Source organism: Marmota flaviventris, chromosome 15 (assembly GCF_047511675.1).
Source record: "Marmota flaviventris isolate mMarFla1 chromosome 15, mMarFla1.hap1, whole genome shotgun sequence".
Taxonomy (NCBI): Eukaryota; Metazoa; Chordata; class Mammalia; order Rodentia; family Sciuridae; genus Marmota; species Marmota flaviventris.
Genome location: NC_092512.1, coordinates 764,510 through 775,003, shown reverse-complemented (window position 1 = coordinate 775,003; position 10,494 = coordinate 764,510). Strand labels below are relative to the sequence as shown.

Below are 10,494 nucleotides of genomic sequence, written 5' to 3'. Positions count from 1 at the left end.
CTGGGAGCAGACCTGATGGTCTTTCTAGTGTTGCTGGACACTGGGATCTTTTGACCTGATGAAGGTGGAAATATTGAAATAAGAGTCTGGTGAATGAGTGTGCGTTTATTGGGGCTTTCGTTTAGGGAGACAGCTCTCACAAATAGATGTCAGCTGGCTCCCTAAACAAGTAGTTTTATTGACTACTTGCAATGGTGGAAATGTTAATTGACTTTAGATATATTCAAGAATTTTGGGGCTGGGGATGTGGCTCAAGCGGTAGTGTGCTCGCCTGGCATGCGTGCGGCCCGGGTTCGATCCTCAGCACCACATACAAACAGGGATGTTGTGTCCGCCGAAAACTAAAAAATAAATATTAAAATTCTCTCTCTCTCTAAAAAAAAGAATTTTGCCCTGTGCTAAAGATAGATAAGTTTCTGAAGCTGCTCAAGAGAACACATTCCAGGCAACCTGACCTCAATCCTGCAAAACTGATCTTCTTGAGGGTGGCACACTCCAAGCCTCTTGGGGTTTGAGTCAGGCCAGAAGTCAAAGCCCAGAAATGCATTTGTCCTTTGTCCCTATGATGGTCCCATCTCATTAGGACACCTCAGGGCCTCTTCCTCTGCAACCCATTCAGTTAATCTTTCCACTTTCAGATTTGGAGCAGGAGACTTGGCTTCTAAGCATTGAGGAGGGGCTGGATAATGCACCTCAGGATGGGGGAAGGGGTTCTTGCTGATGACATTGACCTCAAGGGAGGAGAGCCCCTCCAGCTTTCCTTCTTTCCATTGGATGAGACTGTCAGGGGAGGCTGAAATCACCAGAACTAGAAATAAGAGTAATAACATGCTGTCAATCATGCTGTGTAGGTTGGAAAGTTTTATTCTAAAAAGTGTAATTTACTCTTTGGGGCAAAGGAAGGATGAAGGAACTTACTCTCATACTTAGAGCCTGCACTCAGAAATTCTGCTCCTGGGACTCCATCTCTGAAATATAAGCCAATTGTCTACCATTGAGCAGTAGTGGAAATACCACCCCACTTTTGGGTATCAAGCAGCCAACAAAAAATTATTAACTCTGAAAGATTACTTGGGAGGAATTTCATAAGGCTGTGTGTGTGTGTGTGTGTGTGTGTGTGTGTGTGTAACAGGGGAGTTTAGGCACTAAGCCACAATCCCAACCTCCTTCCCCCTTTTAAAATTTATTTTGAGACAGGGTCTTACTGAGTTGCTGAGGTTGGCTTTGAATTTGTGATCCGCCTGCCTCAGCCTCCAGAACTGCTGGGATTATAGGCATGTGCTACCTTGCCCAGCATTTTTTTTTTCCGGTGAAAAATGTAAGTGCATGGCCCACAAATGATGCAGGCAGGAGACGGGAAGCAAACCTCAGATCAGCACGCTTTCCTGTCTGCAGCGAAGTCAATCCATCAGCACAGGAGGGATTCATTTTCTGGGTATAGGAATGACCCCCAGGTAAGAGAAGGAGTCTAGGCTTTAGAGTTTATGGTGAGGGTGAATTAATCACTGGACACTGCGAGCATGCTGTCTGGACACTTGGGGACCTCGTGGTTCAGGTTAAGATTTTAACTCAGGAAAGCAGTTGTGAAAAGTCTGAAACTCACTGTCACTGGGAAAAGCTCAGAGCTGTGTTCACTTCTTATCTTCCTTCCTCTGGGACCCACCGTTACCTAAAGGGTCACTGTTCCTTTTCTCCTTCAGGACTCATCTGCAATGGGAAAGGGTCAAAGTCCAGGGCCCAGCATTTCAGTATTTGCCTCCTGCCTTCAGGACCCACTGGGCCTGGGAAGGGGTAAATGATTTTGGTGGAGATGCTGGGGATGAGCCTGGGAAAGGACCAAAGTTTGCTCAGGGCCCATTATTACTGGGAAAGGATGTATTGGGAGAGGTTTAATATTTGGCTGAAATGTGTGTGCGTGTGTGTGTATCAGGATTTGAACTTTCCCCTTCCTCCTCTGAGTCACACTGTCCCTCCTTTTTTTTTGAGGGGGGAGCACTATCTTGTAGGAATATTATTTTCCATAACCCTTCAAAAACCACAAAATAATTGCCTATGAAATGGTATTTAAAAAACTAATCAGAGTTCCCAAAGCCGATGTCTAAGTTGTGTTTGTCCAGGATTTGTTCGAAGTCAGGCTATGGAGGAAACCACAGAAAGGACAGTTTATTGTGTTAAGGTGGACGACAGAAGAACCAAGTGAAAAGGGAAAATCAGACTGCTTTACAGAAAATCTGATCACACATGTGTGTGACAAAAAGCGTGTCTAGCTCGCTGTGGAGCCTACATCCTAGTCCTGCTACCCCCGACGCTGGGGCAGGATCACAAATTCCAGGCCAGCCTTAGCAACTCTGTAAGACCTGCCTCGGGCTGGGGTGCGGCTCACGGGACAGCACTTGCCTAGCACGCGTGGATCCCGACGAGGTTGGGGTGGGGAAATGGGAATCTAGCTCAGGTGGAGCCTCCCCAGGTTCAACCCCTGGGGGAAAAAAAATGAATACAACAGTAAGAGAACGGAAAAATGTCCCAGCTGGAATGAACGCCTGCACTGCGGCCCCGCAAACACCCGACACACAAAAGCACCGCCCCGGCCCACGGGCGAACCAGGAAGTCGGCTCCAGAGGCCAGCCGGCCAAGGGCAGAGCTGGGGCGCACCGGAGCGCACCGGAGAGCTCCGCCCTCCCCCGGTCGGAGAGGGGAAAGCAGGGTCGCGGGAGCCTTCGTTGCCTAGGCCGAAAGGAAGCCAAAACTTCCGGAAGTCGTAGTCCCTAGGCCCGGAAGGAGGCCGGACAGCCGGGAGTCCTAGTCCCCAGGCCCGGAAGAAGACCGGGCCCGGAAGGAGTCCGTAGTCCCCGGGCCCGGAAGGGGGCCGGACCGCCGGAAACTGGGTCTGCCAAGCCTGGGTCTCAGGGTGCAGTGTTCTCCACGAGACCGAGAGCTGGGCCGGCGACATGGCGGGGCTGGAGCTCCTGTCTGACCAGGGTTACCGGGTGGACGGTCGTCGTGCCGGGGAGCTGCGCAAGATCCAGGCGCGCATGGGCGTGTTCGCGCAGGCCGACGGCTCGGCCTACATCGAGCAGGGCAACACCAAGGCGCTGGCAGTGGTCTACGGGCCGCACGAGGCGAGTGGGCCGCGCGGGATCGGCGGGGTCGCGGTCGCGCCTCCCGTTTACGCAACGAATGCTCGAAGCCGCATATCGGCTGAGTAAATGCCCAAGTTCTTAAGGTGCATCTCTGGGTATGTCCTGTCTCTCTCCTGCGCCCTGCTCTCCCTTGTCGGGTTCCTCATCGTGCCAGGCTCTCGCCCATTCGGTCACTTCCCCGCTGTTCTCCTCCGGCGTCATGTTTGGGATGCTGCCGCTCCAGGCCACAACACGCTCTGTTGCCTTTGTGTCTACCACCCGAACGTCAGCTCTACTTAATCTTACCCGTTTGTCTTTCCACGGGAACATAAACTCTCTGAGAGCAGCGACTTTAAATAAAACTCTCTGATTTTATTGCTACGTTCTACGCTATAACAGTGCCTCCCCAACGCAGAGATAATTTTTAATTGCTTAGCAAATTAATGTGGGAGCCCAGTTTTCTAGATGAAAGAAGCCAGGATGAAGGCAATGGGTAGAAACAAACATGGCACTTCTGCAAAGCCGAAAGAATGACTGTGGAGGGAGAGGAGATAATTCCAAATAACGGTTTCCAGGGAGGTGAGGACTAGGGCTTTGTAGACTGGGGAAAGGATTTGGGATTTTATTTCCCGTATAACAGAAGCCTTTGGTAGGTAAGTAGAATGTGAGTGTGTGGTGAGACAGAATCGGCTTGATGTTTTTAAACATACTGTGGCCACCACTTAGAGGAGTTGGGAGGAAATGAAGTGAGGCATGCACGCCAGAGGTGATGATGGCCTAGACTGACAAATGGATCTCCCTTGGATGTTTTGGAGATAAGGTTGCTGCCACTCTCTTGAGAAGGAGGTTGAAAGGACTAGGGAGTGTGAGCTGGGAGAGTAGGCTTGACTTATGCATCCTTTCTCTTCTAGATCCGGGGTTCCAGGTCTCGAGCCCTGCCTGACCGGGCTCTGGTGAACTGTCAATATAGTTCAGCAACCTTCAGCACAGGTGAGCGCAAGCGGAGGCCACATGGAGACCGTAAGTCCTGTGAGATGGGCCTACAGCTGCGCCAGACTTTTGAGGCAGCCATTCTTACTCAGCTGCACCCACGATCCCAGATTGACATCTATGTGCAGGTGAGCTGGCTGCAGTTTTCAACCCACTGAGGGAAGGGAACTGGAGGGTGGGATGGCAGTTTAATGGACTGATAACAGCGTGGGGGGGTCCTTGCAGGTACTGCAGGCTGATGGTGGAACCTACGCAGCTTGTGTGAATGCCGCCACGCTGGCAGTGTTGGATGCTGGGATACCCATGCGGGACTTTGTGTGCGCATGTTCAGCTGGTTTTGTGGAAGGCACAGCCCTGGCAGACCTCAGCCATGTGGAGGAAGCAGCTGGTGGTCCCCAACTAGCCCTGGCCCTGCTGCCAGCCTCAGGCCAGATCGCACTGCTTGAAATGGATGCCCGGCTGCATGAGGACCACTTGGAGCAGGTGCTTGAGGCCGCTGCCCAAGCAGCTAGAGATGTGCACACCTTGTTGGACCATGTGGTACGGCAGCATGTGCGTGAGGCATCTATCTTGCTGGGGGACTGAACACCCAGCCACTTTTGTCCAGAATAAAGTCCTGCTCCTCTGCTCATCACTCTTTGCTGTATAGCACTTGCAAACAGTTTGACTCTGGGGAATGACTGGGGAGCCAACTCCACACATGAACTATATCTCTTGTGGCCTCAGGACTCAAACCTCCAGAAGGATAGGTGGTGTAGGGGTATCTGGGTGGAGAAAGCAATCTGTTGGTGAGAGGTGAGAAAAATCAAGCCTCAGACCAAGGAGTTTGCCATCCTCAGTCCAGTCCCTCCAGAACCTGAGTACAAGGATTAAAAGAAACCTTGACTGGCTATAGGTAGGGCCAATGCCTCCCCCTAGGAGCACCTTGGGCCTTTTCCTACTGCTTACCTTGGGCTCTAAACTACAGGAGACTCCTCTGCTCACTTGATCTTTTCTCCTGAGTTTCGACATTTTCCCCAGCCTAAAATTGTACCCCCTTCAGCAAGCTCCCCTTCATCCACCGCCTGCGTTGGCCACCAACTCTCCTACTATGCCAGGGACTTGCTGGCCTGGACAAAACAGTACGCTCCTTACTAGCTACTCCATATACACAGGCCTGTCTTACTAGTAGATTTGCATCTTCCCTGTGGGTCTTCTATCTACCCATGAAGACCTTAGTTCAGAACCCATGTGACACCACTGTGATTTCATTTTCAGTGACTGACATCCATAAGAATGATTCTTAAACGCCTGAACCTCAGTCCACACTGTAGTCATTCACAGCCTCGTGATTTCATTTTCAGTGACTGACATCCATAAGAATGATTCTTAAACGCCTGAACCTCAGTCCACACTGTAGTCATTCACAGCCTCTGTGGCAGGCGTGGTGCTCTGAGCACCTCCACCTACCTTCCCTGACAATCGTCTCCGACTTCTGTGAGCCTTCCAACGGGAGCTTTATCACTGCTCCCGATACCCTGGTGTCGGCCTTGTCTCTGCTCCCTGCTGGTACTGCGCAGGGCCGGTCCAGCCCTTCCGGAGGCCGATCCCGGAGACCAGACTCCAGTCGCACAGGTTCCGGCTCCCTGCTGGTACTGCGCAGGGTCGGTCCAGCCCTTCCGGATGCCGATCCCGGAGACCAGACTCCAGTCGCACAGGTTCCGGCTCCCTGCAACCCTAGGGCCTCCAGCAGCCGAGCTGGAGAAAGGTTCTGCTTTGCGCACGCGCAGTGGCGCGAATTTCAGTGGGACCGGAAGTGCGGCTGGGTTTAGGTTCGGGGTCTGACAGGAGCAACTTGCGCTCCGCGGCTGGAGCTGGCTGCGAGAGCAGGGTCCCGCGTCGCCCTCCCGCCATGGGCCTCCTGTCGGACCCCGTGCGCCGGCGCGCGCTCGCCCGTCTCGTGCTGCGCCTCAACGCGCCGCTCTGGTGAGGGTGGGCTGGGCTGGGGTCCCTGCGCTGCTCGCGCCCTTCTCCTTCGGTCCACTTCCCGCGGGGGATGCGGGGACCCGGAGTCTAGGTTTCCAGGCCCCTCACACCTGCCCGTTCGGTCCCTGGTTTGGAGCTGGTGGCCACAGTCGGCGTCCCAGATCACGCTAACGCTCCGGCTGCTCCCTCTGACCCCTCGCAGCGTGCTGAGCTACGTGGCGGGCATCGCCTGGTTCTTGGCTCTGGCCTTCCCGCCGTTGACCCAGCGTACTTACATGTCGGAGAACGCCATGGGATCCACCATGGTGGAGGAGCAGTTTGTGGGCGGAGACCGTGCCCGGGGCTTTGCCCGCGATTTCGCTGCCCACCGCAGGAAGTCGGGGTGAGCCGCAGAGCAGCGGGTATGGGAAAAGTAGTGGTGGCCAAGGCCAGGGAGCTCCGTTCAGAGGCTGTCTTTGTGTCTCCAGGGCTCTACCAGTGGCCTGGCTGCAGCGGACGATGCGTACAGTAGGGCTGGAGGTCTACACGCAGAGTTTCTCTCGGAAACTGCCCTTCCCGGATGAGACCCACGAGCGCTATGTATTGAGGAAGGGTGGGGGTGAGGGGGTGAGGGTGCTTGGGATAGAAAAGCGCTGTGAAGGGGTCACCTGGGGCCAAGAATCCTAATGGGAGGGATGATCTGGGGCCAGGGAAATCCCTGCTTTGCAGATTGTAGGGCCAAGGAAAGGTGGTGGTGGAGGCTTTGACTTTCTACATACTAGGGTTGCTCTGAGGCTCCTTCACCAATGCATTGTACAGATGGTATCAGGCACCAACGTGTATGGCATCCTACGGGCCCCACGTGCTGCCAGCACCGAGTCTCTGGTGCTCACTGTACCCTGTAACTCTGACTCCACCAATAGCCAGGCTGTTGGACTGCTGCTGGCACTTGCTGCCCATTTCCGAGGTGAGACTCCAGGGCTGCTGCCCAGGGAGGGTTTGGCCAGTGCTTCAGTCCTGCTTACCTTATGTCTGACCTCCAGGGCAGATTTACTGGGCCAAAGATATCATCTTTCTGGTGACAGAACATGATCTTCTGGGCACTGAGGCTTGGCTTGAAGCCTACCACGACGTTAATGTAACTGGTAGGTGCTCTTGTCTTCTCCTGGTCTCTCTTGGGGTCAACTGTTCTCACCAGTGTCTCCTCTGGTGTTTATTTGCTTGCCCCTACAGGCATGCAGTCATCCCCATTGCAGGGCCGGGCTGGAGCCATTCAGGCAGCTGTGGCCCTGGAGTTGAGCAGTGATGTGGTTACCAGCCTTGATGTGACTGTGGAGGGTCTCAATGGACAGCTGCCCAACCTTGACCTGCTCAACCTTTTCCAGACCTTCTGCCAGAAAGGGGGGCTGCTATGCACACTTCAGGGCAAGGTTTGACCACTTGCTGAGGTATAGGGCCTTTGGTGAGGGGTTTATCTAATCCTGTTCCCATCCCTACTCTGCCCTCTCACCATCCCTCCAAAGCTTCAGCTCCAGGATTGGACAACGCTGGATGGGCCATTGCAGGGCCTGCAGACACTGCTGCTGATGGTTCTGCGGCAGGCCTCTGGCCGCCCCCATGGCCCTCATGGCCTCTTTCTGCGGTACCGGGTAGAGGCCCTGACCCTTCGGGGCATCAATAGCTTCCGGCAGTACAAGTATGACTTGGTGGCTGTTGGCAAGTAAGTAGCCTCTGATTCCCTCTTTGCGTTCTCAGGGAAGTGTCCAACTGGTACACGGAGGGAGTGACTGACTTTGTCCTGCTATGCACCTGACAGGGCTCTGGAGGGCATGTTCCGAAAGCTCAACCACCTGCTGGAGCGCCTACACCAGTCATTCTTCTTCTACCTGCTTCCTGCTCTATCTCGCTTTGTCTCCATTGGTCTCTACATGCCTGCTGCTGGCTTCTTGCTCCTGGTCCTTGGTCTCAAGATATCCTCTGTCCCCCAACTATTCACTCATGGACAGCCTTGGAGCCCCTCAACTCTGCATCATCCTACTCTGGGATTGGGGTGGGAAAGTCCTGGGTTCCCCACCTGGCAGATCTCATCACACTGTCATTGAGGTCCTTGACTTGGGCCATGCTCTGGAGCTGTGGATGCAGTTGCATGAAGCTGGAGTGGGCTCTGAAGAGGCTGGGGGTGCTCCTGGACCGAGTACCCAACTTCCCCCAGCACAGGTGATGATGCCCCTATCTGCTGTTGGGTGGGCTTCTAGGATCCTGAGTAGTGTCTTCTACTGCCACTCAACCTCAGCTGGAATAGTGGTTTTCTGGCCCCAGGGCCTATCTCAAGGTGCCCGTATACTATACCCTGCAGGGTGTGGGGCTGGCCTCGCTTGTAGCACCCCTGCTGATCTCTCAGACCATGGGCCTGGCCCTCTACATCCTGCCTGTGTTGGGTCAACATGTGGCCGCCCAACACTTCCCAGTGGCTGAGGCTGAGGCCGTGGTGCTGACACTGCTGGCAATTTATGCAGCTGGCCTGGCTCTTCCTCACAACACCCACCGGTGAGTGACTAGGCTTGGGCAGGTGGCACAGGGCCCCCCTGGACATGTAGGCAGTTCTTGGGCTTCCTCTGAGCCTTTTGCCTTTTAGGGTAATGAGCACACAGGCCTCAGACAGGGGATGGATGGCACTGAAACTGGTGGCTCTGATCTACCTAGCACTACAGCTAGGTTGCATCACCCTCACCAACTTCTCCCTGGGTTTCCTGCTAGCTGCCACCATGGTACCTGCTGCTGCACTCACCAGACCCTATGGGCCTCGGTATGTATTCATCAGCCCCCACCTCCCCCAGTGCCTGTGCCCTTCACCCAGAGTCCTTGGTCATTCTGTTCTCTGTCCCCACCATCTGTGGAACATACCCTGACGATGCCTCTCCACCCAGGCCACTCTATGCTGCCCTACTGGTGCTGACAAGCCCAGCAGCCATGCTCCTGGGCAGCCTGTTCCTGTGGCGGGAGCTACAGGAGGCACCGCTGTCACTTGCTGAGGGGTGGCAGCTTTTCCTCGTGGCACTGGCCCAGGGCGTGCTGGAGCACCACACCTATGGTGCCTTGCTCTTCCCACTGCTCTCCTTGGGCCTGTACCCTTGTTGGCTGCTCTTCTGGAATGTGCTCTTCTGGAAGTGAGGTCTGCTACCTGGGCACAAAGGCTGGGGCAGGGCTCTCCAAGCCCTCACCATTTTTCCTCCTCCCTGGGAAATAAACAAGTGTCTGTTTCAGCTGTTGTTTGGGCTTCTGGCCCATTGGCCTTGTGGGGAACCCATTCTCACACACCTCGGCCCCGGGAAGATACGTCCAGCCCATTGTGCTCTATGAATCAACAGTCACTGCAGGGCCAGGAACAAAGCTGGGATGAGGAAATTCTTGGGAGCCTGATGGGAGCAGGAGCACCCAGAGACCACACCTTGCCATCTTCAATGCTGGGGCTAAGTGGGCAAAGGGGTTGGAGTCCTAGGAGGAGGCTCAGGGTTCAGGCCATGTGCCCAACCAAGGCCAGAGCATATGGGCTTTATATGAACACTGTTGAAGCAACCTAAGTAAGGTGCCTACCAGGAGCAGGGCAGCAGCATAGTTTGGCAGAAACAATCTGAAGCCCAGCCAGTACCCAGGAGCAACAGGCTATGGGGGATGGGGCCCCAAAGTGGGAAGGCCCTGACAGGTAGCACAGAGAAGCAGATTATTGTACTAAGACCCTAAAAGGAACTTCAGAGTCCATCCTGGAGGAAAAGAGTGTGGCCCTTTGGTGAACTCGGGGCCATGTGGTGCTGAGGCTGGAGAAATGTCAGGGAAAGACAAAAGTACTTGACCAGACACAGCCACATGCAGGCATCTTTAGAAAGTGGGCGTGGCTACCTTGCCTAGAGAAGTGGAAGGATCCATCTAGTCAGCTCAGGGCCAACCACCCCTCAGTTTCATGTCCCTGAGCAGCATGTGATCTGGAAGATCTTGAGGGGAGCACCCTGCCTGTACCCCACCCTCAGGGCTCCTCTTCCTCTGTGGTAGGACCTAGACTTCCCTGGGGAGGCTTCTCTACCCTGGGGCTTGTTGTCTCAGCTCCACAAGTGGGAATCAGACCCTGAAGAGTTTCTCTCTGAGTCCTCCAGAGGAAGCTGCTGATCCCCTTGTTGGGAACGTGTCTATACCCTGTGTGCAATGAGGAGTGGGGAAACCTCACTGTGACGGGTGGCCTCGTCACTGACTTGCGTCTTTGGCCCCTTGTTTCCAAGGCCAGAATCTCCAAAGGACTAAGGCCAGGTAGAGACCTGTGGCCTCCAACCCAATCCTCTCATTTTCCTAGGAGTACCTCCCAGGGAAGCATCCTAGGCTCTCCTCTGCTACAGGGAGATTCAGTCCTTTATGTATCTTTGTGAGCAGTTGTGTGATAGAAAATTCCCTT

At 54.4% G+C, this 10,494-nt stretch overlaps 2 protein-coding genes and 1 long non-coding RNA gene across 3 annotated transcripts; 2 read left to right on the top strand and 1 right to left on the bottom strand.

Annotated features, from left to right (window-relative positions):
* Window positions 1–2,136: 2,136 nt before the first annotated feature.
* On the bottom strand, window positions 2,137–5,717 carry LOC139702056 (uncharacterized). Its single transcript, XR_011704630.1, has 2 exons — window positions 5,559–5,717; window positions 2,137–4,891 (listed from the first exon to the last, which is right to left on the bottom strand). It is a non-coding gene; the product is annotated as an uncharacterized lncRNA (long non-coding RNA).
* Window positions 2,709–4,743, top strand: Exosc4 (exosome component 4). The gene is made up of 3 exons (XM_027951404.3): window positions 2,709–3,119; window positions 4,031–4,237; window positions 4,335–4,743. Exons 1-3 carry the CDS (start codon window positions 2,949–2,951, stop codon window positions 4,692–4,694), a joined length of 738 nt encoding a protein of 245 aa, XP_027807205.1. The 5' UTR covers window positions 2,709–2,948; the 3' UTR covers window positions 4,695–4,743.
* A 100-nt stretch (window positions 5,718–5,817) lies between the features above and the next one.
* Window positions 5,818–9,316, top strand: Gpaa1 (glycosylphosphatidylinositol anchor attachment 1). Its single transcript, XM_071602055.1, has 12 exons — window positions 5,818–6,074; window positions 6,277–6,456; window positions 6,542–6,653; window positions 6,873–7,020; window positions 7,097–7,198; window positions 7,287–7,483; window positions 7,577–7,773; window positions 7,870–8,032; window positions 8,184–8,270; window positions 8,410–8,600; window positions 8,689–8,859; window positions 8,981–9,316. The coding sequence occupies exons 1-12, from the start codon at window positions 6,001–6,003 to the stop codon at window positions 9,222–9,224; spliced, it is 1,866 nt and encodes a 621-aa protein (XP_071458156.1). The 5' UTR covers window positions 5,818–6,000; the 3' UTR covers window positions 9,225–9,316.
* Window positions 9,317–10,494: the final 1,178 nt, after the last annotated feature.